At 42.8% G+C, this 27,760-nt stretch overlaps 1 protein-coding gene across 1 annotated transcript in view; it reads right to left on the bottom strand.

Annotated features, from left to right (window-relative positions):
- Positions 1–27,760, bottom strand: part of PPM1L (protein phosphatase, Mg2+/Mn2+ dependent 1L) — a 277,823-nt gene that overhangs the window by 53,470 nt on the left and 196,593 nt on the right. Inside the window, exon 2 of the mRNA XM_040974890.1 lies at positions 21,330–21,504. Coding sequence (XP_040830824.1) covers positions 21,330–21,504 — 175 coding nt within the window. The remainder of the gene's footprint in view (positions 1–21,329; positions 21,505–27,760) is intronic.

Genomic DNA, 27,760 nt, shown 5'->3' with positions numbered 1-27,760 from the left:
CTCAGCCACTTATGCCTCCCCAGATGAGACCCACACATCAAGGAGTAAATGGTTCCTGGCCCAAATCTCTGCTCTCATTAGGCCTTAAATACAATCTACCAGTTAAATAAGGACAGATGATATCTGAAATTGGAGAAGCAGCATTATCTACAAGTGAAGCTGAGTGTCACTGTAAGTTTATGGATAATGAGACAGGATTAAGGATTCTCCCAGCAAGAGCAGTTGACCCAAACTCAGTCACCAACAGAACATGCAATTTCTTTATGAGGCAGAGGGACTATAGCTACCCACAACCCAAGACCTCCAGTGGCCGGGAAGCTGTATCTCCAGCTAAGAAGTATAAATGAATAAAACCTAAGTGTGCAGTGTTTGGACTCTGCATAGTTAATGTGTCGCTGCACTAAGAATATTCTCACCCTTGCCTTATAAACAAGGAAAATGGCCTGGATTATAAATACATTCTTTCATCTAGCTGACACACCTTTGGCAAGGAGTTATCTGAGCATGTTCTGTCTATTTATCTTTCTTCTTCCCTTCCTCTAGCCATCCACCCGGCTATCTATCTTAGAATTTGCATCCAGACCTAAGATGATTTTATGGGCAATATTTCAGCACTTTTACTTAGAGTTGAAAAATGAAAATATATATATACACACACACATATAGATATGTATGCATATTCTGATATCTGTTCCTTTTGCTTGACATTGAAGACTGACACAAATAGGCTAAACAATATCTATGTCTCCCAAATTTAATGATTTAAGCATAGTGCTTTAAGATTTTGACTAAAATATTTAAATCTTACATCTATTTAAATCTCATGTAATATACCAGAAAGGTATGCCTTTGTAACTGTTTCAACTAGTCTTTTTATTTATTTTTTTAGAGCTACAGAGCAAGAGGGATAAATAGAGTGAGTGAGAGTGAGAAAGAGATTGTCTGTCTGTTGTTTCAGTCTCCAAACAGCCATAATGGGTAGAGCTGGGTGAGGCTGAAGCCAGGAGCCTTGTGCTGCACCTGCATCTTGCCTGTGGGTGGCATGGTTTGGCTTCTCAGGTGCATTAGCAGGGAGCTGAATTGGAAGTGGTGCAGTCAGGACTGAAACTGATGTCAATATGGGATGCCTGGTGTTGGAGTTGGTGGCTTAACCCACCCTGCCACAATGCTGGCCACTAGCTATTTAAATTTATGATTTAAGGCTTTGTACATGTGCAAAACAGTCTATGCTTCTCAAAATTCTTTCTGAGTAAACACAAACTTTCTTTTATGAGGGCTAGGATAAAGCACTCATCAGTCCGTTTGTCCGGCTTCTGCTCCCTTTGGGCACATCCACTGAAGTTCACAGTCATAAGTGCAGTCTAGGTTCGGATGCCAGGCCTGTGGTAGGTAGAATTTCTACTCACCTCCCAGACAGCCTTGGGACTGTTTACAAGGCTCCAGCATTTCCTCAGAGTCTCCCTTAGAGCTTACAGTGTACCCATGTGTCTGCTTTTCCAGGGAGTCGCTCCAGCTTTAGATCTATGCTTTGCCTTGCTTGGACCAGACTCCCTCTTTAGTATTAGAGCTTTTCAGTGACATCCCAGCCAGTAGGATGGGCCAAGTTCAGTTATAGCAGACTTCTCAGAAAGGTGTATAACCTGAGGGATTCAGAACTAAGCATTATTGTCTAGGTCCCTAATTGCTAATGACTGCCTACGCATACAATTCTGCTTTGTTGTAGAAACATCAAGATGCACTGCTACTTAAATTACAGTGTACTTGTTGCACCATTTAGGCTTTTATTGACCATCAACTCTCACTTTTGGATTGCAAGAGGTGATTGATTATGTTATGATTGGCACTATACTGAGGCCAGGCTGTGCGACCATGAATAACCATCTTGCATTTGGCCTAGTCTTGAAATCAAATATCATATTCCTTTGCATGGGTTCTACACCCTTCTCCAAAATGTAAGCATGTAATCAAAATAGATCCTCCTTACAATACTATCATAAATGACAATAACGGCCTAAGTAATTACATCAAAATTGACCTATCTGATGTAAAGTCATACATAGTAAGAGGAAGAAGAGGTCCTAGATCAGGGACAGATTTCTTTGAAGTTCTTGAAGCTTAAATTTGCGGGTCATTTTGTGCACAAATGAATCAAGTGAGAACTACTGTACCCTCACTCTGACCTCTGGTCATTTCCCTGGTGTACAGTGTTGCTACATTGGTTTCTGGTTGGGATCCAGTTAAAAGAAACTGAACTCAAGGATATATCAAGTCCAGGCACAGTGAAATGTACTAATGTAGATGGCTGTTGCTTCCATCCGTGTTCTTGGCAGCAAGGTTTCACTGGCCTGTCAGGAATTCAGCTGGTCCTAAGGTCAATAATGCTAGAACCAATCCACGCTGCCTTTCCTATTCTTGGTGGCCCAGATGGCCTTGAGCTTCTTAACTTAAAGGTACAGCAGGCTATTGGTTGTGATCCACCCACCTACTTTTGACTCTTATTCAATCGCCTCAATGGAGTTCAGCAAACCTTCCTGGTCCTGCTGTCTGCTGCTGTGCTATTTGTACACAAAACTTGACCCCAACTGGACAAAGTCACTTGCCAGATATTGAGCTGAAATGCCCTCCTGTGTTATAGTTTAACAGATTCTTACAGATAATCTGATATTCAGTGACAATAAATAAAGTCCTGAATGTATCACCATAGTGCAGATTATAACAAAAGAGTTAATGAGTGTTGTAAATGCAACTTTTATTCAAGATTTGTGACTGCATAAGAAATCTTCCAATGACTTAAATGTTACATTTCAATGTATAAAAACTTACACAAGATTTTTCCAAATTTGGCAGCCATCCTAAAAATGTCCATGACATTGCAAAAAACAATTGGAAACCTGAAAGAGTTCATGAAGTATAAGTTAAACAGCAAAAGTTCACAACTTTCATTTAACCATGTTAAAGATTAAATGATATTTCTAGTTGCTCTATAGAAAATGATGTTACGCTCTTGTTACCTGAAGAATATGCTACAAACCGATGGGGGGGAGACTACAGTACATGTCAGACTACAGCATACACCAGGCAATTAGCTAATGAAAACATTTTTATTTTATTTGGTTCTAGGGTATCCATGTATTTGTTAGTTACTGTCTCATTCTATATAAATCTTCTTTGTGCATCCAGCTTTTAATCCCTTTTCAAGATCAGGGTCCTCCAAATTGTCTAACAGTCTGGCTCCAGGGACAGGCAGGCCATTCTCCATCCTGCCTAAGGAAACACGCTGACCTTGTTCCCAGCCCAGGAGCTTCTGGACTCTAATCACTGCTACTTCTCTCCTTACTCTGTTTCCTTTTGGCTGCTGTCTTAGTCTGTTTGATCCTGAGGTTGGACTCTTCATAAAGATTAGAGGTTTATTTGGGTCACAATTCTGGTAGCTACAGAGTACAAAGAGCTCAGGGCTGCATCCCGGCTAGCGGGCCCCGTTCGGTCAGAGCAGCACATGGCAGAGAATCAAAGAGGGAGCCAGGGGCTTGGAGAAGGAACCAAGGCATGCTTGGGAGGCAAAGGAGTTGACCCAACAACAGGCTCCTCAGAGAACTAGTCCAGTCACAGAAAACCTGACAGGCTCCCAAGAGACAGTACTAATCCATTCATGAAGGTAGAGCCCTTTGGCCCAATTCCTCTCCACCAAGTCCTACCTCTTGATGTTTTCACCACCCCCACACCGATACACAAGGATCAAGCATTCAGCAGGTGAACCTCCTGGGAACATATCATTCCCAAACCATAGCAGTTACTCTGCAACATCTAAGGACGAGGCTTGGCGCACATGGCAAACAAGAGCAGATTAATGACCCGAAGGCTCTGCGTTCTTCAGAGAAGCTGAGTGCTTTCTAGCCTCTTCGGCAACTTGATCTCCACAGAAGCTTTGAGACAAATGGGGAAGAAGATTGCTTCACTGTTTTCTAGGCAGGCATGTGCTGGTTTTAATAAACGAAGTGGTTTTTCCTATAAAGCACATTGCTTAGAATTGCTCAATAGACCCTGTCAAAAGCTTTGACCTGCATCTATAATTTTGAGGGGATTCCCTGAGAATCTGTATCATCAGCATAGTTATCTAAATAGAATAAAAAGTCAGAGGAGTAGGTGCTATGTGCTGCAGCATATTAAACCACTCCTTGGGCAGTCACACATGACACTGAAGTGCTTGGTTCAAATCCCACCTACTCCATGCTTGTGATCCAGCTTCCTGCTGATGTGCCTGGGAGGCAGCAGATGAAGGGCCAACATGTGGGAGACCCTGATTAAGTTTCTGGCTTCTGGTATTCATCTGACCTGGACTACCCCATGCTGTTGCATGCGTAGACTGAACCATAAGAAGTAACATCTGTCTCTTTGTTTCTTCCACTGACTTTACCTTTCAATCAATAAATAAATCTTTAGAAAATTACATACTAATATAATGGGAGAATATTTACCTAAATAGAGTTAGAGTGACTTTCCATGAATTTCAAGATTTGATTTTTGGTGAGATGGAAAGAATAAGCAAAGCGTGAAAGAGCAAAGCCTTGAATAAAATAGGAATCTGCACCAATTTCAAAAAAACTTGTGTAGCAAAATAAAATGATCTTCCAATTCCATTTTACACAAACTTTTTGAAATAACCACGTACTCTCAGAAAGGATGTGTTCATTCTGCATATATCTTATCAATATAAGTAAGCAAGTAATAACATAAATACTTAAACCTTCAGGAAAAACAAGTCACCAATGATGAAATATCCCGAATGTTACTTGAGAGAACTTCACTGACTGAATCTACCAGAAAATAATTTCTGTTGCCAAAAAGACGAGCAGGAGTGAGCGTGGGAGGCCGGGTGGGGTGGAAGGATCATGATGCTGTTACACTCTACATATGAAATACATTTTTAATAAAAACCAAGTCAAGGGGAAACAAGCTTCCAACATGGCAGTGAGAAATAGCCTTTTCTCAGTTTTACTGTTTTTAATTTTTTTAAAAATGATTTATTTTTACTAGAAACATAGATTTCCAGAGAGAAGGAGAAAGAGAAAGATCTTCCATCTGCAGGTTCACTTCCCAAATTGCCACAATGGCCGGAGCTGAGCCAAAGTGAAGCCAGGAGCCAGGAGCTTCTTAGAGCCAGGAGCTTCTTCTGGGTCTCCCACATGGGAGCCAGCAGGGTCCCAAGGCTTTGGGGGCATCCTCCACTGCCTTCCCAGACAATAAGCAGGAAGCAGCACAGGAAGTGGAACAGCTTGGACATGAACTGAAACCCACGTGAGGTATCAGTACTTGCAGACAGATTAGTCAGTGAGCCATCATGCCAGACCTCCATTTCTTAGATGCTAAGTACTTGCTTTTGAGAATATATACACACATTAAAAATGCATTTGCATCTCATAATGGGACACTACCCAATATTTGGCAACACCTCTTCATGCCCACTCTCCTTCCTCAGTTACACTATTCAGACATTGCCAAATGTTCTGGGAGGGTGGGGGCGGAAATCACCCAGGGAAGAGAACCAGTGCCATACAATGCATAATTTTATTATTGTGGGCAATTACAAAGCAAGTCCTGAAGGAAAAAAGGCAGACCATTTAAAACAGACCTTCTCTTGGAATTCTAGTCAGCAGGACCCAGCGGCCAGCAGTGAGCAGTGTGCTGACTGCCAACCCACAGAATGCCATCGTGCCTAGAGATGCAGGAAATTCAGAGAACACCATAAACTCAGTATGACTGGCAAGTATCCATTAAAGATGTCCACAGCTGCAGGCAGCTTGAGCATTTACAGCTCAGAAGGGGATCTGATCACATCTGTCATGCTTGACCTCATTTCGTTTCATAAGGCTTTCATATTAAACACACACACACACACACACACACAGTTGCCCAAATCCTGCCAACAGACAAGTATTTTTAGAGTCGCCACCCGTGTGGTTGTGAATTACTGATTTTCCCTCCAGGAGAGGATTTACAAGGAGGCAGAGTCAACTGAAGAGACCTGAAATTACTGACATTACAGCAAAACAGGAAAATTAGCATGCCTCGCTGTACTGTGAGCCCTAGACCTTCCTGCATTTTATTTGCAAATGTAATTATACTAAGTCCATAATACATTCAGGTGTGATTTTAAAAAATAACTACAATTGCAGACTGGAAGACAAATTTGGCTCTGTGTGTGTGTGTGTGTGTGTGTTCATGCACACTGTCTATGTGGTCCAATACTTTTCACAAGCTAAGTCTTGAGTGCAAGAATCAAATTGTATCTCTAATTCTGTGAGAAGCTTTCCATTTTCTCCAGTTCCTTAATCCTTAATCTCAGATTGACTCTCTTACAGATTAGAAAGCAATTTACAAGGAGAAGTAAAAGGGTCGGCATCCCACTTGCAAAGCAGTTATCCCATTTAGGCACTGATTTGAATCCCAGTTGCTCCATTTCTGATCCGTTTCCCTGCTAAAGCCCCTGGGAAGGCAGTGGAAGATGGCCCAAGTGCTTGGGTTTCTGCATCCATGTGGAAAGACCTGGAATCTGGAAAAAAATTCTGCCTTCTGGCATCTGCCTGACAGATCCAGCTGTTGTGGCCATTGGGGAAGTGATCCATCAGATGAAAGATCTCTCTCTCTCTCTCTGCATTCTCCCCACTCCTCCCCTCCACAAAACCAGGACAACTATATCTTTCAAGTAAAAAAAAAAAACCTAAATCTTCAAAAGAAAAATAAAAATGGAAGAGGACAGATGTCCAGCCTAGCAGTTAAGATGCTGGCGAGGACATCAGTGACTGACATCAGAGCACCTGGTCGACTCTAGCTCCGGCTCCTGATTCCGGCTCCCTGCTAATGCCGCTGCTGCTGGGCCACTGGGGCAGCTCCCATGGCGGAGGAGACCTGGACTGGATTCCTGGCTCCTGGCTTCACCTGGCCCAGCCCACCACTGCCTGCACTAGCAGTCTAGCAGAAGAGAGTCTGCATCTCTCTCTCTCAAGTAAAAACATAAGTAAATAACCAGAAGTAGGTTAAAAAGTCTCTTGATTCTTTCAAAGCCAATATTTTCTCAGATGTAAAAAAAAGAATGAAATACTGTTTTTCACAATCAAATGGATGCAATCAGAAACCATTATGCTTAATGAAATAAACTGGTCCCTAAAAGACAAATAAAAAATGTTTTCCCTGGGCCTGGCATGATAGCCTGGTGGCTAAAGTCCTTGCCTTGCATGTGCAAGGATCGTGTAGGGGCACCGGTTCGTATCCCAGCAGCCATGTTTCCATCCAGCTCCCTGCTTGTGGCCTGGGAAAGCAGACAAGGATAACCCAAAACCTTGAGACCCTGTACCCACGTGGGAAGACCTGGAGGAGACTTCTGCCTCCTGGCTTCAGATCAGCTCAGCTCTGGCCACTGCGACTACTTCGGGAGTGAACCAGTGGATGAAAGATCTTTCTCTTTGTCTCTTCTCCTCTCTGTATATCTGACTTTCCAATAAAAATACATGAATCTTAGAAAAAATATAAAATGGCTTCCCTGATGTGCAATAAAGAATATAGAGAACAAAACATGAAATGTATATAACCAAATTGCCATTTTAAGACTTGATTATCATTTACGGCCCGTTCCTCTTGAGGAAGAACGTTTTTTCTTCTTATTCCTCATTAAAGTTTTTATTCAGTGGAGGGTTAAGTCTGTGATTATATAGTAAATTAAATGTGTGTCATTATAAAAATTCAAAGAAAAATAAGAAAGAGAAAAAGCGTGAGACGGAAGGGTTGGAGCATAACTAGGCTTTTAAAACTACATAGATGAAATATTTGAAGTTTGTTCTTTCTATATAAATTTAAAAAAAAAATTTTAAAGAACAACCTACCACTCAAATCAAAAAAGTTTCCTCAAAATAGCTGCTTAAAAAGAAGGTCTCAGAAAATGAAAGAAGGCTGCTTACTAGTTCAGTCACATTCCTTTCCATTAACCATGACACAGCAACAGATACACCTGTTATTGTCATTTTCTTTGGGAACAACAAGATGGAGAGTTGGCAGACGAGGACGTGACCTCAGATAAAAGAAATTTCATGCTGTAGTAAGTGGAAGAGACAGACAAGACATTCAGTGACTTCCTCATCTTCGTGCCTTCTCTACATGAGAAAATAGGGAGCTGACAAGCAATGAAGGATAGGAACCTGCTACTGAGAGCTGCCGCTGGGGCAGATGCTGAAAGACAGATACAAAAACAACTTATCTACTTTACTCATCCCTCCTAAGACTCAGAGGCAGAACAAGCCATGAAGAAACTTAAGATGAAAGGTTCAGGGGGCTGCCATGGCCTGGCAGGTTCATCCTTATCTGCTATGTGCCAGCATTCCATATGGATGCCTGTTCATGTCCTGGCTGCTCCACTTCCAATCCAGCTCCCTGCTTGTGTTTAGGAAAGTAGAGAAGGAAGGCCCAGGTCTTAACTACCCTACACCCATGAGGGAGACGGAGAAGAGGCTCCTGGCTTCAGAGTAGTTAAACTCCAGCCATTGCAGCCATTTGCAGAGTGAACCAGTGGATGGAAGACCTTTCTCTCTGCCTTTCCAATAAAAATAAATAAATCTTTTTTTAAAAAAAAGATTAAAAGTTTATACATTTTAGAATGTAGTAAAAGGAAGAAAATTGGGGAGGGAGGAGAGAGGGAGACAGACTTCAACATCATTTGAAGAGCAACACCTAGAACCTGAGGCAGTCAGGAAACTGCTGTGATAATGGTACCCAGCACTGTGTTACGAGCTCCAGGAAGTGCTACTGCCATGAGAGGAGGAATCAGAAGTGATATTCAGAATATAAGCTGACATATGGAGGCATTGGCACTGTCCAAATGGAGTTTAGGTAACAATTATTGCAAAGGATACTGAGACTTCATGTTTAATAACCCCATGCTTACAGCAGTGCAACTCACAATAGTTAAGACATGGAACCAACCTAGATGCTCATAAACTGATGACCGGATAAAAGAAAATGTGGTGCATGTACATTATGGAATACTACTCAGTCATATCAAAGAATGAAATCTTATCTTTTGCAACTAAATGGGTACAACTAGAAAGTATATGCTTAGTAAAATAAGCCAGTTACCAAAAGAAAGACCAATACCATATGTTCTCTCTGATCTGTGACAACTAAGACATAAAGCACACACACACACACACAAAATCTCCATAAGTGGGATTAGCATAATGGGAAGCAAGTGCTGTTTGCAGCTTGTGTCTGTCCTGAGTAATAGTAGGATTTGTATCTCATTTCATTTTATTTGTTTAGCATTTTCTTTTTCCTCTACTTGCTACATCATGATATCTTTAGATATTAGAAAGTTTAGCTTGTTATTATGAAGCAAATGAAGACTCTATTATAATAATCTAGGCAAAAACAAGGGGGAGGGTAGAAAGTGAGAAAGTGAGAAAGAGAGGAGGGTAGGGAGGACCCTTATGCACCTAAATCATTATCATGAGATATGTGAACTCTACTGATTTTATATAAATAATAATCACAATAAAGAAAAGATTCTGAGACTTAACAATCCTAGTCTTCCAGTTGCTGGATGTGGGATTGAACACTCCAGCTTTGGGCTTAAGGGGAGAGGGATGCAGGAGGTGATCAGGAAATGAGAGGAAAGGGGATGGAATCCTGAGGGAGGGGAAGGGGTCTGCAGAGTCACACTAACGATTTCTGCAACGCAGCCTGTGGCAGCCAGTCTCCACAGGCCTCAGTGATGACCAGCTGTAAGCACACCTGCTAGTCTCTCCCACTGCAGGTGATGGTCAATCTGTCCACACAACAGCACGTGGCAGAAATCAGGGTATGCCAGCCCCCGATCTGCATGCTCCCTTGCTCTTTGTCCTAGATCTTAGATCTTAGAGCAAAGTCCTACAGCAAGTAGCCCAGTAGACAGGAAAAGCTTCCTAGCAAAGCCACAGGAGCCAGCCTGGAAGCAGAACTCAGAGCTTCACTCATCCTCAACGACAGTTTCCCTGGCTGACAGCTTGACCCCCCGAGATTGTGTACATGCAGCTGTGAAGTTTTGGGTTGATTTGTCAATAGATTAAGTAATACATAGCATCAGAAAAGGTTACCAAAAAAACCCATGCAAACTTCATGAATTAAGAAACGGTTTCTCCATCTAGGGCAGAACAAGAAAGGGAAGTAGAGGCTGGTGAAGGCAGGAGAGCATTTTGCTGGTTTCTGTCAAGAGCAGAAGCTCGTTTATGCGAAACACAATATCGGTAACCCTCCCCTCCACGAAAAGGGCTTGGAAAAGTTCCACTGTATACAACACAAACTACATGCTAAACTGGGAGACGTCAAAGACAGTAACAGAGAGGCCACGTGGCCAGTGTCTACTGCATCTGTTGTTCTCTTTGACATTTCTCTTTAATCCTCATCAAATGCCTCAGCAGCATCCTGCCGCAGGCTCTATCCTGAAGTCAGTCGGGCTTTTCTCACCATGCTACACTGCTCCCACTACCAGCAGTTCAGGAGAGAGAGCATCTGACTGGAAGGCCTGGAAAGCAGCAAGCCAGGTAACTGTTGGGCAAAGGAAGAGTAAACTCAGGAGTGAAGCAGACGTGACCCACAGGAACAGAAATAAGACTCTGCCAAGTCACCACTGGCTTGTTGGCATGAATCCTGTTTTCTTTCAGTGATCTTGTTTTATTTTTTCTGCAGTGAGGCCAGCTTTGCCTACGACTCAGGGACTAGGGTTAGTCCAAGGCATCATGGCTGGGAAACACCTGATGGCGGGGGCCCTGGAACCCAGGCACACACTGCACAGCAACAGCGGATTTTACCTCTGATGTTCTTCAGCTTTTGCTCTGCAGTGCCATGGTGGCTGGCTGTGATGCCTAGTTCCTGCTTTAACTTACTGAAAGGTTCCACAAGAGTGAAATGAAATGAAATCTGCATATAAGAAGGAGGTCTGCAACCTAGTATTTATAACGGCACAGTCCATGACTGTGTAAGGAAACAACCCAGAAGCCTGCTGAAAGAGGAATGCATAAAGAAACTGTGTTAGCTTTACTCCATGGAATACAACTCAGCCATTAAAAAGAATGAAACTATATTCCAAAGATTAGCAGGAAAAAGGAATTAATCAAAATGAAGGAGGAAATAACTCCTCTGTCATTCCCTACTTCTCAGCACCCAGCCCAAAATTGGTGCACAGCAAAAGTTTGTGTTGAATGGATGGTGCTTGTTCCACTTCCAGAACTTCTAAAGGTTTTGTGCTACAGAAACATTATGAAATCAGCCACCTCAAAAACGGCCTGAGTCATACATTCTTAACACAAGGGAATTAATTAAAGAAAGAAACAGATACACAGAGAATGGGACACTGGAAGGTAATTTGAAAATAGTACTTTTCGGGAGGCATTTTGCCAGAGTTGCAAGTGGCTAGTAGATCCTCCAAACTGAACTTTACATCTTGCAAAATGGCATTCTGGCAGTTGCCTGGTCTGCCTCCTCTGATTTTAGATCTTCAGAGTCTGAAATTTAACGAAAGGCTGCTTTTTGCTCATCTTTCACTACTGCAAGTGGAGAGCCATGGCATATTAGAAACCCTGGCACTTTAAAAAGCAATCTAACTTTTCCCTATAAACTGAAGGTCTTACCATTAATTTAGATCTCATTAAGATTTATTACAAGCATTCCAACAAGAGCCACAGAATCCTGATTACAAAAATTCCGACAGTAAAGAAAAGAAGATATATAGATAGCATTGAAATCCTGTCTCGGGCTGGCCAATGCATCTAAATTGTGACCACCTGGTACAATTATTCTCTTTGAAGAGCACACTATTTTTTCAGTCCTTGTAATCAACTACTATTTCAGAGACAGGTAGTAAGGTTATTTCCCTCGTGACAAAGACAACTTGATTAGTAAGATAAACACAGCTCTAGTTGCCATGTTTTCATCACTCTCTGATTCTAAATTTCAGTGTTAAAGCTTGTGCCTTCCAATATTCTCAGCAAAGTTCTTTAAAAGACTTTATTGTGCCCACTGTAAAACTTGGATCGGTATATTTTCAGAGTGGAGATGAGGCCATCCATTCTGAAGGTGGAAATATATATATCACAACATGTTTTAAGATTCAGTCTGAATTATAATTTTTTCTATTTTTCAGCTGTCATAAGAAACAGAAAATGCCAATAATATACTAATGTAAGATAATTAAAGTTCAAGATGACCACTTCAGGAGGCTTATGGATTTCATGATTCATTCAGGAGCTCCCAATTGCAAACCTAGTTTCCTCTCTTCAGCACATCTACTGTCCCCTCTGGCAGCAAATCCACTGTAGTTAATTCATATGCCTTTATCATCTGTCCCTTCCCACCACCAACTACACACACAGACAGGTACGCACACCCACGCAGACACACAAACACAATCTGTCTGGAATTTTGGTGTTAGGCACCATGCCTACCTCACAGGTGCCTATGCTGTGCTTACAAGGTGAATAAACCAGGAAGCCAATGAGTATGGCACCAGTTGAAGAAGGAATTGTATACTGGTGAAACCATGAGAGCCTTAATACCCAAGCGAATGCCCTGATTTTACAACTAAAGGCCTCACAGAAAGGTCAGTGGCCACAAGAGCCCACAACCCTGCCCCAGGGCTGTGAACCACTGTGTGGGGACATGCCCTGCCCCGGCACAGGGATTCCTATGTTGAGGATCGCAAGTCACGTGTTTAGACACTGTTCCTCACCACCACAAGATAATTTGGTTTTTAAAACCCATGAGTGGAAGACTTATAATGAAATTCAAATCAGCTTAATAGACTGCCATTACTGGCCAGAGAGAAGTTCTCAGTTTATCAGCACATTTCCCGTTACTGATTTTATATCTGTCTCCCCACAGTTACATGGCCAATAATTGGCTACGCTACAAAGTCATTATTGTCTTTTTGTCAATAATACTGTCATTCTCCTGCTTTTATAAATAAGAAACAGACCTTAAAAATTCAGGTGTCCTATGTGGTGAAGAAAACTGAAACATGGATAAAAATAATAGACTAGGCTAAAAACCAAAAATCAAACCCAAGAAACTAAACAGAGGTAGCAGGAATGGGAACTGTGGCATATCTACTCAATAAGAATACTGCAGCCATTACAAACCACTCTTGTGCATAGTTAATAAGAACCTGGAGAGATAAGATTATACTTCAGCATTAAATGGAACAAATGCAAAATTTGTCATAAAACTAGAATTCAGCAGAGAAAAATGACTGACTATAAGCAAATTAGGTTTTAGTGATACAATTATCCTCTCTCTCTCCCCCTCTCTCTCCTTCTCTTCCTCTCTCCCTCTGTGTGTGCATGTATATCTTTTGCGATGCTTAAAAAAATTCTAAAATGTATTTGCATTAGCCTCAATATGGACAAATGATTTAATATTTCACAGAAATTCAGAAGGTTTCACAGGTTCACAGAATTTCGTAGAAATTCAGAAGGTTTCATAGGTTTCATAGAAGGTCTCAGTGATTTCATAGAATATATTTTGAGCCCAGAAATGGGTCTTGATGAAAGATTTAAAGTAAGGAAAACTTAGTGTCACTTTTGCCTCATAGGATCGATTCAGGAAGCACACTGAGAAATTCACTCTACTTGTCAGAGTGGAGAACTTCCTGCAAAGCCTTTTTCTTAGAAAACCTGCAAGGTTCTAAGCAATCACAGTTTGTACCGAGTTTGGTTTATAGACACGTGCTCAGTTTTTCCCCATGACAGTAAATGACTTTCTGAAGTCACTGATAACCATGACACGAATGGCTCAATTAAAATCAAGATGTAACTTTCAGATACCATTCATTTTTAAAGCTGCTCAATAGGAAGTAACACTCCAGCTACTTTGCAATTTTCCCACCTTTTTTTTAAAGATTTTATTTTTATTGAGAAGTAAATATTCAGAGAGCAGATACAGAAAGATCTTCCGTCCGAAGATTCACTGACCCCCCCAAGTTGTATCACTGAAACTTAATTTGTGATCAGAGATGAGCCAATCTGAAGCCAGGAGCCTGAAGCCTCTTCCAGGTCTCCCACGTGGGTGCAGGGTCCCAAGGCTTTGGGTCAACCTTCACTACTGTCTAGGCCACAGGCAGGGAACTGGATGGGAAGTGAAACAGCTAGGACATGAACTGGCACCTGTATGGGATCCTGGCACATGCAAGGCAAGGACTTTAGCCACTAGGCTATCCCTCTGGGTGCTTTCCCCAGAAGTACACTAAAACGCTTGGTGTGTCTTCATGGCAGGAAGCAGTGCTTGGGCTCAGCTCGCAAGAATCTCTAACACAGAGCTACACGACAACTCACAGAGCAAAGGCTGAAGAATGAATGCTACTGTTTCTGTAAGTGACCACCTGGTATCCATAAATGGATCTGCAGGTCCTAGCTTTAACCGCTGCTCAAAAGAACACAGTAAAACAAGACCCATTTCCTCACCTGTGCTATCTAGTTCACTCCCTGTTTCTAAGTACTTTTTCTATGCAGAAGAAATACGTGTTCATTGGAAAGCTTTATGAGTTTCTTCTGAACTCTGAGAAATAATGCTGTCACTGATCTGAGAAGCAGGAAATCAACCCAGCAAGTTAGGGAACCACCGTGGGTGGATGCTACCATGGGGCACTCTACCCACTACAAGCAGAGAAAAGCAGTCTGTGACAAAGCAAAGAATATCACTCAAAGATAGCTGCGCCTACTTGCTTCAGAAAACGTTCACACACAAGGCATTACAACCCGTACTACTTTATTCTTAACAAAGGGATATGTAAGTTATCTGTTAACACTCAACTTTAAAAAGAATCAAGAATATAATGAGAGACTACATTAACATCACATCTATTTCTGCACAAAAATAAACAATGCAAGGATAGATTGCCTCTTCTCAAATGTCTTCTTCTTTTTTAAAGATTTGGTTTTTTTGAAAGGCAGCATTACCAAGAGGGAAAGACAGACCTTTAACTTCAGTCTACTCTGACAAATCACATGTATTTACAATCACAATGCCCTCTGAGACAATGGGAAATGTAATTTTGATCTCTTCTCAAATCATGTCACCGTTTTCCTTGGAAACTTCTTTGTGCTAAGCCTAATCTATTGAAATATGTATGAACTCATACTTCAATCAAATAAAAATATTAATACATCAAATGCAAATCATACCTTATGCCTTACTCTGGATTTTGCTTAGCATTAATCAATGCTAATAAGGATCTAAGCTATCTTAATGCTATGCATGAAGGACAGCACAGAACTACTTTGCTTGACTCATATCGTCTCATTCCTCATCCCACTAATCAAAGTATGCCTGAGCATACACATGTGCAGATGCCAGGAAAGCTGAGTGATGATATCAGGTCCAGATTGTGTGGGCTGTGTGCAGAGAGAGGGAGGAGACAGGGGAGAGAGCGAGCAGCAACTGCCTGGCTCCGTGCAGTCTGGCAGGGACCACAGCCGCTTGCGTGTTCCGCTGTCAAGGGACCGAAGCATCATTTCAGAATGGGAGGGCACCTATTTTTATATTCACTTTACAGACAAATGTACCTTAGGAATGTTTGGTGACATACTCAAGGTCAGATATCTGGCTGACAGCAAAGCAAGAGACAGAACATAGGTCTCTTACTTTCAGATTCTTTCAGTGACATCACACAATGTCTTTAGTCCTACAGTTGTCAAACCTAAAAACAAACCATTTGGAAGAAAAAAATATTTATAAAATCTTTATTTTAGGGTCTAAGAATTTGTGTTCCCTCTTCCACATCCCATGTGCCACATTTATACACTGAAACCTCATTCACAATGATAGTAGTATTAGGAGGCAGGGTCTTCGTAAGCAGCATAGGTCATAAGAGCAGAGCCTTCAAGATGGGATCTGTGCCCTTGTAAAACAGACTTCAGGGAGGTTCCCCCCAACCTCTTGGGCCACGTGAGGTCACAGAGGAAGCAGGTCCTCATCAACCTGTCCTGGCGCCTGCATCCGGGAGTGCCAGCCTCCAGTGCCGTGAGACCTCAGCTTCTGGGGTTTTTAAGCAATTCTTCATCAACAGGACCTGGCACCTGGATCCGGGAGCGCCAGCCTCCAGAGCTGTGAGACCTCAACCTCTGGGATTCATAGGCCCTGCAGTTGTTGATATTTTGTTATTCAGTCAGAATGGACTTGAACACAGGTCTACACAACACATAGGATATAATAAGCCTTTCTGAAGACCCTGAAGAAGCTTCTGCCTTCAGATCGGCTCAGCTCTGGCTCCTGGGGTCCCAGCTGCCCTACTTCTACAACCAGTAGTCTAACTGGCTAGAGTTAGCTCTACGTGACCTGCTAGTCCCCTACAGGGATGTTTACCATCTCCCTCTTTACTCTGAAGCAGACTTCGTACCTTCCTCACTTGGCAAATTAATTGAAATTTCTCTGCTCAACTACTTAAAGATTCTTGTGTTCTTCAATTGTGAGTACATGGCTTGTTAGACTATAAATTAGTAGATTGTTTGCCTCTGCCTTAACACATAATCTTGTCAGAATACTGTAAACTGGTGGGTTATTGTAAATGAAAACTAGTTTAAATCTTTTGCCATCTACAATGTAACTAGTAGGTCTTACAACAGAATGTTTTCAGTACTGTGCTTTATGTTCAAGGCTAGATTTTTTCCTGAAACTCCTAGGACTTAGAACAAATGACTTCAGCAAAGAAAACCCTTGCAGCACCAGGTGGTAGTCCAGGCCAGAGGACTTCTACCTTCTCTCAGGAACCTTGGGATTGAGCCCTGCTGCTGTTCCTCAACGCTCCCCTTCAGCAGAAGCTGATGAGAAAGATTTCTCATGTATAAAACAGAAAAGTGGGGAATGTGGAATTGGGGGTGTAAGGCTGGGTGGCAGGGATTTACACGTAACAACAGTAGTGTTAAAAGGTTATTAGGGATAATAGTAAATTAATGTCTAGAGTTGAGACTAGTTAAACATATAACAGTAGCAGGAATACAAGAATGCTGAGTAGTGATAAGGGAGTTTCTTAACTGTTAGCACAGCTGCTATATTTGGCCTCTGTAACGCTGCTTGGCTTTGCTGCATAAAGAACAGGACTGACACCATGATGGGCCTAAGGTTGGGGAGTAGGCCTAAGTTTCACTTCACTTCAAAGTTCCATTTTCCCCAGAGTGATGGAGTGGGCAGGGGGCAGCGACCTTGGAGACGGGCCGGTCAAGGGCATCTGCAAATCCGCAAGTGGAATGTGGTCTGAACTAGTACAGGTTGCACAGGAATGTGACCTACACAAATACGAACTATACGTGACCAAGATAAGGACTACACAGCTTGCTAGAGACATGTTGTACGTGACTAAGAGGGGATAAAATGGTTTGTAAGAGACAAGCGGGGTCCTTGTCAAGACTCCACTGCGATGGATGAGACATGGATTCTAGCTCGAGCTAGCAATAAACTTTCTTTGCTTTTGCATTGTTGTGGAGCTTGTCTGTCCGTAGTTCAGGGATATTTTGGATCTAACAAAAGCAGTTGAGGATGGTCCAAAGCTTTGAGACCCTGAACTCACATGCAAGACCTGGAAGAAGTTCCTGGCTCCTGGCTTCAGATCGGCACAGCACCGGCCGCTGCGGTCACTTGGGGAGTGAAATGTCGGACGGAAGATCTTCCTCTCTGTCTCTCCTCCTCTCTGTATATCTGACTTTACAATAAAAATAAAATAAATCTTTAAAACAAACAAAAAAGCTCCCTGGTTGTGGCCTGGAAAAGCAGTTGAAGACGGCCCAAAGCCTTGGGACCCTGCACCTGTGTGGGAGACCCAGAAGAAGCTTCTGGCTCCTGGCTTTGGATTAGCTTAGCTCAGGTCTGGCCATCCATTGTGGCCACTTGGTGAGTGAATCAGTGGACAGAAGACCTTTCCCTCTGTATCTCCTCCTGTATATCTGCCTTTCCAATAAAAAATAAGACATATATTTAAAAAAAAAAAAAGACATGAGAGAGAAAGTATTCCAAGCCAAGACTTTTAGATAAATGTCTAAGGATTCATTTTTCATTTTTTCAAGAAGTTTTAGAAGCCACAGATGGTGGTAACTGTTATTAAGTCACTCGGGATAATTTATCAGTGAGTGAGTGTTAAAGACAAATCAACCTCTCTTGAGACCAGGATATCATTTAACAACTAACTTCCTAAACTGAACAGTGAACTAGAAAAGTGAGAGAGGCAAACTGGACTTGCAAGGGAAAGAGCTGAGCAAACAATACTGAAACAAATGCTGTCTTGATAAGGATGTTTCTATGGAAGTTACACCAATAACAGCAATGTCCTGTCCTAATCCCATATATCATGATGAGGTATTCTCTGTTAAATACTAACGTTACTTTCTGCTCTTCCTTTCATAGAAATCACCTAGTATATGTGTTATGTGGAACCACGTGATGACCATCTGATTTTACAACACAATGTACCTGCCCACACAACTGCCCCGAACAACTCTGCCATCAGCATCACCCATGCAGGGATGAGCAAAGGCAACTTCTGCTACACCGAGAGCGCGGGACTGAACCGGGTGCCTAACTCTTGGGAAGAATGACCTTCAGGAGCTTTAAACTGTCCTCTGCCTTTCCAAACACTACGAGCACTTTACAACAAATTGAAAGAAAAAACAAATTATGTTTGCATTTCTATTATTGGCAAAAATTATCAATTGGATAATTGATTGTAGAAGATTTTATTCATTTCTTTGAAAGGTAGGCTATGTGAGAAAGAGAGGGAGAGTTGGAAGGAAGGAAGGGCTAAGGGAGGGAAGGAGAGAGTGTGGGAGCGAGATAGAAATTCTCTACTTTCTGGTTCACTCCCCAAATAGCCGCAAGGACCGGGACAGGACCATGTTGAAGCCACCAGCCAGGAACAAAATCTGTAGCCTCTGATACAGGCATTAGGGACCAAATACTTGGGTCACCCTTTGCTGCTTTCCCAAGCACAATAGCAAGGAGCAGGATGGATAACAAAGCAGCTGGGACTTGAACCAGCATTCTGATATAGGACACCATCAAAGAAGCAGCAGCTTAACTTGCTGTGCTACTGGCCTCTGCAATATGACTTCAAAGAACTCCCCCAAAGATGCCATATCTTATTATCATAATAATGCTGTGAGTTATTACTCTAACTTTATAGATAAAGAAATAGATGTTCTAATAGGTTAATTTGCATTAAGCTTTAGGGAAACTCAGAGCCTATAATTCTCAATCCTGTATTTACTCCTACTGTTTCAGGCTGTAGAGTTCACCAATAGATTGATTTTGTGCCAAAGGATTTACCCTTAGGTTACATCAAGTGCACCTCTGCAGATCAGCAGTTGCTCAAGAGCAGCAGAGCGGAAAGGGATCCCACATGGGGTGGAGGCTGTGGCTGGTGTTTACCCTCTGCTTAGGACTCACTTTTGTCCCCCACATGCACTGGAGTGTGTCCTTTCTTTTCTCCACATTTCCAATTTGTCCATGGTAAGAAAGGCCAGGAAAAACCTGAGCCGCCTTCACTACTACTTGGCTTTCCATCTCAGACTCACTTTATTAGCTTGGTCATAGTACATACATCTATATTCCTCAAGCATTTTCTGTGATGTTTTCTATGCCTCAGATGCCTCCTTATATCTTCAACACTCTTCCCATTTTCTTTTAATTGCCTACATTCAACAAATGTTATTGAACAAGTAAGTCTGCATCAGTTGGTGAAAGCATAGCTTGATTACTAATTAGGTCCAGCTTTCAACTAACCAACTGGGTTATTTCAGGCAAGTCTATGGCCATCGATTTTCTTATCTTAAAACGGGCATGGAGGTGAGCAGGAAGTGAGGAGAATTATGAGTTTCATGATCTCCAAGATGTTATTTTGATCAAGGCTGTCCCAACTTGCTTCAAGTCATTATGATGAGAGGAAATTAAGAATTCCAAAGAGAAAAAAAATATTAAAAGCAGTACAGGGCGTGGTATTGGTGCCCAGTGGGCTTAACAACTGCTTGCGATGTCATCACCAGCTCAAAGCACTGGTTCAAGCTCCCTGTTAATGAACCAGGGAAGGCAGCAGGAGATGGCCTGAGTGGCTGGTCCTCACCACCCACATGGAGATCATGACAGACTCGTAGACTCCTGACTTCAGTCTTGGCCACTCTTGCTGTATCACCTGGGGAATGATGCAGCAGATGGACGACCTCTCTCTCTCTCTCCTCTCTCTCCCTCCTTCTCTCTCCTCTCTCTCTCCTTTATTCCCTCTCCCTACCATGGTCCTCCAAATAAACAAATAGGTCTTTAAGAAAGAAAACAAGGCAAATACAGAGACCAAACACCTAACCTAAGAGACAAAAACAGCCGCTGTGCTTGGAAAATTAACAAAGCAAGGAAGAAAAATGAGAGGGAGTAGAGTGGTACTGGGCCAGGCTAGAACCGCCTGAGAGGAATACAAAGGAGCTAAAGGGCACGATGAAAAACAGGCCATAAAATAGCCAGAAAAACGACATTAGGAGTTAGGCAAAAGCAGCTTCGCACACACACACACACACACTCACTCACTCACACATACTTGTTCTTTGTTATCCAACATTTCAGAATTAAAACTGCTTAGATTATGATGAAGAAAACTGACACATTCTAAAAACATTACTATGGGAATAAAAATTGAATTTCCTGATGTTGGAATAGAGATTAAGTTCTGAGAAGCAGCAGATGATAACTCAGGTGCTGGGGCCTCCTGCTATCCACGAGAGAAAGCTGCATTATGCTCCTAACCCAGACCCAGTGGTTGTTGCCACTGGAGAGTGAACCAGTACACTTTCTCTCTCTCCATATAGATACAGATGTAAATATCTGCATATCTCCCCCTCTGTCACTCTGCTTTCAAATGCCCTTCGATGGGAGCCTCACAGCTAATATCTCTGGTGTAGCTTTAAAATTAGATTTCATCTGTGATATTAAGGAAAAGAAAGTCTAGTTCAACTTAAAACTTCAAAAAAAAAAACTGATTTAGAACTATTTCAAATTAAGAAAAAAGAATATGCTTGAACCAAATTACAGTTTTTGCACTGTTAGATGCAGACGCTTTCAGTCGTATTCCAAAATGAAGTGATAAGACTATAAAACATTAGGCCAATAGTACACAATGGATATAAGACCAGAAAAAAATCCAATTAAAAAAGAGCAAAAAAAGTAAAGAGAATTGATCCTGAAGAGCCATTTTTAGGACTCTGACAAAGTTCTGATACTAAATTGAACCAAGGCTTATAAAAACTATTTCACTATGTGTGTATGCATATTGAAGCCAAGCCTACCTGCTTCATCATAGGAGATAGTCAATTTTTCCAGCATTTCTCGGTCAATGGACAGAATCTGCTGCTCAAGGATGGTCTGGTAGGACAACACACTGTTTTCTTTGTCTTTCTCGTAGTCCTGAAGATGCCGTTTCAGAGCTTCTGGGAGTCGAGATTTTACATATTCAGCTGCAGTCTGCAGATAAAACAGTGGAAGAGCCCCATTAGTCCTTCTCAGGTCAGACTTGTCCCTTACCCTGAGGTGCTTAGAGAGCTCAAAGCCGCTCAACCCTCCAGGCAAGCCCGTCCTTATCATTATGATTCCAGACTCCACTGCAGCCAGACAGTTAGATCTTCAAACACAGAGAATCCCACACCTTTGAGAGTTTTCTACTGAGTTTGAAGGTATAAAAGTTTGGCTTGATATTCAGACTGACTTCTCAGTTTCAGCTATTCTGGTGACCTGAAGGCCTTAGCATAGCAATTCTGTGAGATGTCAACTTGACCTGCCCTTGTTTGGCATCCAGAAGACAGTTCTAGCACTCATCTCAGCAGGGGGTTCACTCACTCTAAGGAGTCCATATCCTTAGTTTGCTTTGCTGTTCTCCACTCACTGATGCTTGCACAGCAACTCTGAACTACAGCGAAATAATGAAGAGATGAAAGACAGTAATGGCCTTTAGCCCAGAAAAAAAAAAAAACACTTTTCATCACTTAAATGTCTTGTTTTTTTCACATGTTATACTTAACTTGGTTTTTCTTATTTTTTGATTTGTGTGGGTGTTGGGGCAGGTATTTTATTTCAACTCTATTTGTAGAACAAACTCCCACTACTAACATCTGAAATTATATGCAGTGGTTTCCCATCAGGTAGACACATTTCTACACATAGGTGTAGAAAGAAATACTTGTATTTTGAAAAAGACAATCCCAGATTGTAAAATGTTCTTCTAGTAGGCTGGTAAACTTCTTTATTACACCTTGTAGGGTGGTCCACATTTGCATGACAATGTGCATTTATTCCATCAATACCAAATAAATTGTTCCTATTTGCATAACACAACCAGTCTCCATTTAGTATTTCTATCTCTACAGAGAATAATAACTTGGATTGAAAAAAATAATATTCATTGCATACATCAATACTTTTAAAAAGCATAATCAACAAAAGCAGAAATGTGTTGCAGGCCCAGCCTCCATAGTGGGAGCAGCCACCATGCAGCTGACTGCCCATCGGTGGTGCAGACCTGGCCCCACACTCCTGGGGCCATAGAGGATGTGGGCTTGTGTGGGGAATGAGGGATGCAGCAGGCAGGGGTGTGGAGAGACCTAGGGCCTCACGTCCAGGCGAGTGGAGTGAAGCTGGGGATTTTCCCACATGTGTGGTCCGTGGATTGATCAGGGAAAAGGGTAAGGAGATGTGTGGTAGGGAAGACTGCTGAGGGAATACGTTGCAGGTGAGGAATCACCTCTGTGGGATCCCCATCGACAAGGCCAGTGTACTTGTAAATGAGGGGGTTGAGATCAAGCAGTTTGAAGGGTGGAAGCTACAGGACTTCTATGGGTCAGACAGATGCACCAGTCCACGTGGGCAATCTCAGCTGTGCTAGTTAGCATAGATCAAGGCTGACTATGACTAAGCTAGGGCTGGGAGACTGCCTGGCAGGGCTAGATCCCAGTACATGCCAGTGAGAATCGAACAGGGTACAGGTCATGTTAGGCTGGGCCATGACACTAACCAGCATGCAGGAGAACCAGGTCTGGGGGCAGATTCCGTGGGAGACATGTAGACCCACCCCCGTGGAACTGCGATTTTTGCTGCTTTGCTAGGAGCTGGGGTGTTGACAGGCTGAACTAGGCATTAGCATGGAACCCTTCAACACTCCAACAACTGGGGTGGGACTAGGACAGGCTAATCCAGGTTGCAACACCTACCAGGCATACCCAATAGTAGGGTGTTGGGGAGGCAGGGCCACAACAGCCACCAGCTCATATAAAGCCTGGGATGAGGGGGGGCGGGTAGATTACGTCAGGTAAGGGCCTACTACCCACTGGCACATGTGAGATCTGGTGGGGGAACTTGGTAAATTCCATTGATGGGCATAGCTCCTGCTGGTGAGCACTTGAGTTAGGCCTGGGTGTTGGTTGGGTCAGGAAAGGTAGCTCCACTTCTCAGGAAGTGTATGGGTTGATTCTGGAAAGGGGCAGGCTGGGCAGAGTCAAGCCAACCTTAACTCTCCAGCATATGTAGGAACCAGGCTGGAGTGTGGGTCATGCCAGGCTAGGCTATCACACCTATCAGTTTGCATGAGCCAAGTATGGGAGCTATCTGGGCAGGGCGAGGCTGCAGTACCCAAAATGAGTTTGGGACTGGGGGTGGGCTGGGGCAGGGCAGGCTGAAATATTCCATGGCAAAGGCCAAGCGGGGGATGGGCTATTCCGAGCTGGGTCAGAGCAACCACTAGCACACACATGACCTGTGGCTGGGAGCAGGTCTGGTTAGAGAGCTAAGGAGAGGCCCTGGCTGGGTTGTGGGAGCATGAGAGCTGGAATGGGGGCAGTGTTCTGGGTTGGACATGACTGCAGTAACCCTTGGCATAGGTGTGGACTGGGTCTGGGGTATGCCAGACTGGGCTAGACTCCATCACCCACTGGTGCTCGTGAGTGCCAGGATGGGAGTAAGGAGGTTGGACTAGGTCTTGGCATCTGCTGAATCACATGAAAGCTGTATCTGGCTATGGACCAGGTGTGGCTGATCTGTAACACCCAAAAGTAAGAACCGGAACTGGTTTGGACCTACTGGGAATGGCCACCGTTCCTGCAGGATAGGAGGTGGACTAAGTCAGTGTGGGTCAAGGACCCACCAGTGTGTGCAAGATCTGGGATGAGACCTGATAGAAGAACTTGGGTAACTCCCTTGTCAGGATGCAGTCCCTGCAGGTGAGTACAAGAACCAAGGCTGGGAGCAGCCCAGACCAGGACAGGTTATGATACCTGCCAGCATAACTGTGGGTCAGATCTGGGGCAGGCCAAGTTGGGCCAGTTCATAACACCCATGGCAGATCAGAGAACCAGGATGAGGTACAGGATGGCCTGGTTGGGCTACAGCACCAGCCAGTTCACATTAAGGCCAAGCTGGGAGCAGACTGGACTGGGCTAGGCTACAGAACTCACCAGCATGAGCTAGAACTGGGGCAGACTGGGCCAGGCCATTCTGCAGCACTGGCTGGCTACAGTATCCACCAATATACATTAGAGCCATCTGCAGGGGGTCTGTTAGGGGATAGAAGGAGGAGTTCCCTGTTGTGCCTCTGCTCCCGCTGGTGAGTGTGAGTACTGGAACTGAGTGTGAGGTCAGGCAGGGATACAATGCCTCTTGGCCTGCATGTGAGTTGGGTTATGGCAAGAACCAGGCTGAGCTAACCGACCATATCCACTGGTGCATGCATGAGACAGACTAAATGCAGGCTGGTTGAGCTTTGCCTCAGCATAAGCTGGCAAAGCTGTAACCAGGGCAAGTCATGTCAGGCAAAACTGCAGAACCATCTGATGAGTGTGAGATCTGGGATTTAGAATGGGTCTGTTAGGGAAACTGTGGACACCTCTCTGATGGCCTGTAACTCCCTCTGGTAAGCATGAATATCAGGACAGATGATGGCACCTGCTGGTATGAGTGTGCATTGGATAGTGGAGTCGGATGGGTTGAACTAGGTTTCAATGCCCATTGAGAGCTGAATGTGATGCAGCACAAACTGGACCAGCCTGCTGCACATTCTGGCAAGCATAGGAACCAGGATTGGGAGCAGGCTTGGTGGGGGTTACTGGGGAGTCGCCCTGACTAGACTGCAGCTCCTGCTGCTGAATGTGAGGGATGAGTGTGTGGTGGGCAGGGTTGGGCTGGACCACAGCATCCACTTGTTTATGGAGATAGAACTGACCCAGCAATCCAATTACCAGTGTGTGTGTAGACTGACATAGGTGATGAACTGAACCGGATAAATTACTGGCACACACGCACAAGAATCAGGTCTCGGATCACCTCAGATGAGATTTCTTTGAGGATATCCACACTGCCCCCAACCCCAACTGAACCGCTGGACTCAGAACTCCAACTATAGGAAGACTCATAGGATCTGTGGACTGACCATAGAGTACATGTGTCACACTGGGCCTGGGCTCTGCAGAGGACATTTGGCACCATAGTAGAGGAAGGAGAGCAGATCCAATTGCTCAACTACCCCAGCCAAATGTTGACTGCAAATATCTGGGTGAATGGAGACTCTGGGGTAGACTGCATCAGTAGGTGGACCTTGGAAGGATTTCCTCATCATTGGAACAGTGAGATCAACAACATTTCAGAACTATTGCCCTCAGAGTAGGTCCTAGATTGGGCCATTCCCCATCCCCAGGTACTGAGACGGCAGAGGGGCTGGGTCCAGCTTCTTGCCTAATTTCTCCCCTTCCCCCAGATACAGGAGGAAGAGGGCGGAAGATTTGGAAATAATGATCTCACCCACACTCCCCTAGTCCTTAACTCTTCCCACCCTCACCAACTATGCAAACATTATCAAAAATGAAATTATAAAAAAAGAAACAAGCAGAAAAATGACTACTCTATATAGCTACTGCACGACAAAAAAAACAGTCAACATAATAAACAGGATGGATGAAATTCTTTGCAAGTTATGTATCTGCTAATGAGGTTGAAAGCAAGAATAGATTAGGAACTCAAGAGCAGAAAGAAAAGGAAGGAAAAAGAAAGAGAAAGAAAAAGAGAGAGAGAGAGGAGAGAGAAAGAGAGAAAGGAATGAAGAAAGCCTTGATTTTAAAATGGCAAAAGGCCTGTATACACTTTTCTCTACAGAAAACATCTGTCCAACATGACAAACTGCTCAACATAATTAACCAACAGGGAAATGTAAATGAAAAGCAAAGTAAGATATTACTTTTTCCTAGTTAGAATTATGGTTATTCTCAAAAAGATGAAAGATAAATGCTGGCAAGAATGTAGAGAAAAGAGTCAGTGTACACTGTTGGTGAGAAGGACTACTCATTCATAATTCATTAATACATTATATAATTATGTATTAATATAATACATAATGCAATTCATTAAGTCATTACATGGAAGCATCTCAAAAAAATTTAAGATGTGACTACTATATAATCTAGCTAGAGGTATAGATGCAAAGGAAATGATATCAGTACACTGGAGAGATACCTGTATTTCAATGTTTACTGAAGTAACTTTCTTACCGGTTAAGATATGAAATGTCTGTCAAAGAATGAAATAAAGGAAAAGTGTCATACAAAAGCAATAGAGTATCAGTCCTAACAAGAATAAAAGCCCTTCACTCTTGACGGCATAACTGGATCCGAAGGTTATTATGTCAAGTGAAATAGGCCAGACACAGAAAAATGATCTCACTCACCCGTAGGCCTTAAACAGAACAAAACAAAAACAAAACAAAACAAAACCCTCATAAATATAAAGTATAATGGTATTATCAGCAGTTGGGGTAGTTAGTGAGAAGGGACAGAAAGATGAGTCACTGTATGTGTAACTATGTGAGATAGTAGAAATAAATGTCAAGGGATCTATTGCACAACAAGGTGACTGGCTACAGTTGATGACAATAGACTGTATCCTTCAAAACATACAAATAATTATTCTAGGTGCCATCCCCAAGAAGTGGTAACTACATGAGGTAGTACCTTTGGTGAATATAAGATAGGACTTGCAAAAAATAACTATGTAAGTTACATATAATTGCACATGTATATTTATACATATAAATTTTCCATGCTTCCTGTGTTGTTCCAATGTTCTTATCAAAGTAATTTTTTTCAAAACATTTCTTTATTTATTTGAGTTTCACGGAGCAGATCTTCCATCTGCTGGTTCATTCCCCACATGGTCACAGCAACCTGGGTTGGGCTGGGCTGAAGCCAAGAGCTCGTCCCTTGGGTCTCTCACATGGTCTCTGTGGCTCTGGGGTATCTGAGCGTCTGTCACTGGTGTTTAGCTGGACTAGAAGTGCAGCAGCTGGCACAGATGCCAGTGCCCTTATGAGATGTCAACATTGCAGGTCACAGTTTAACCCGCTGTGCTACAACATCAGCCTTCAAAGTAACTTTTAAAAATTATTTTCAGAATGTTGTTTTGTAACCCTCACAGCTTTAGCTCCAAACATTAGCAACATCTGGGGGAAAAAGAAACTTGCTAGGACAATGACATTGATGTCACTGGGAAGGAGCGAGGTACAATTAAATCTCAGGCCTTAAAGTAGCCAAGGATAGCATATAATACTTCTTAGTTCCAGATACGTGTGTGAGTTGCTGATGAAATTACAACTTTAAACTATCAAACATTGCTCAATTTATCTGCCATTCAGCAGTGCAGAATAAAATCATTCCATAAAATGCAAATGGACTTAGCACATTAGCACAAT

This window comes from Ochotona curzoniae, unplaced genomic scaffold (genome assembly GCF_017591425.1).
Source record: "Ochotona curzoniae isolate NIBS_2020 unplaced genomic scaffold, NIBS_Ocur_1.0 contig_2599, whole genome shotgun sequence".
NCBI classification, from domain to species: domain Eukaryota; kingdom Metazoa; phylum Chordata; class Mammalia; order Lagomorpha; family Ochotonidae; genus Ochotona; species Ochotona curzoniae.
The sequence above is the reverse complement of the archived record's forward strand: the minus strand, read 5'-3'. Positions and strand labels throughout refer to the sequence as shown.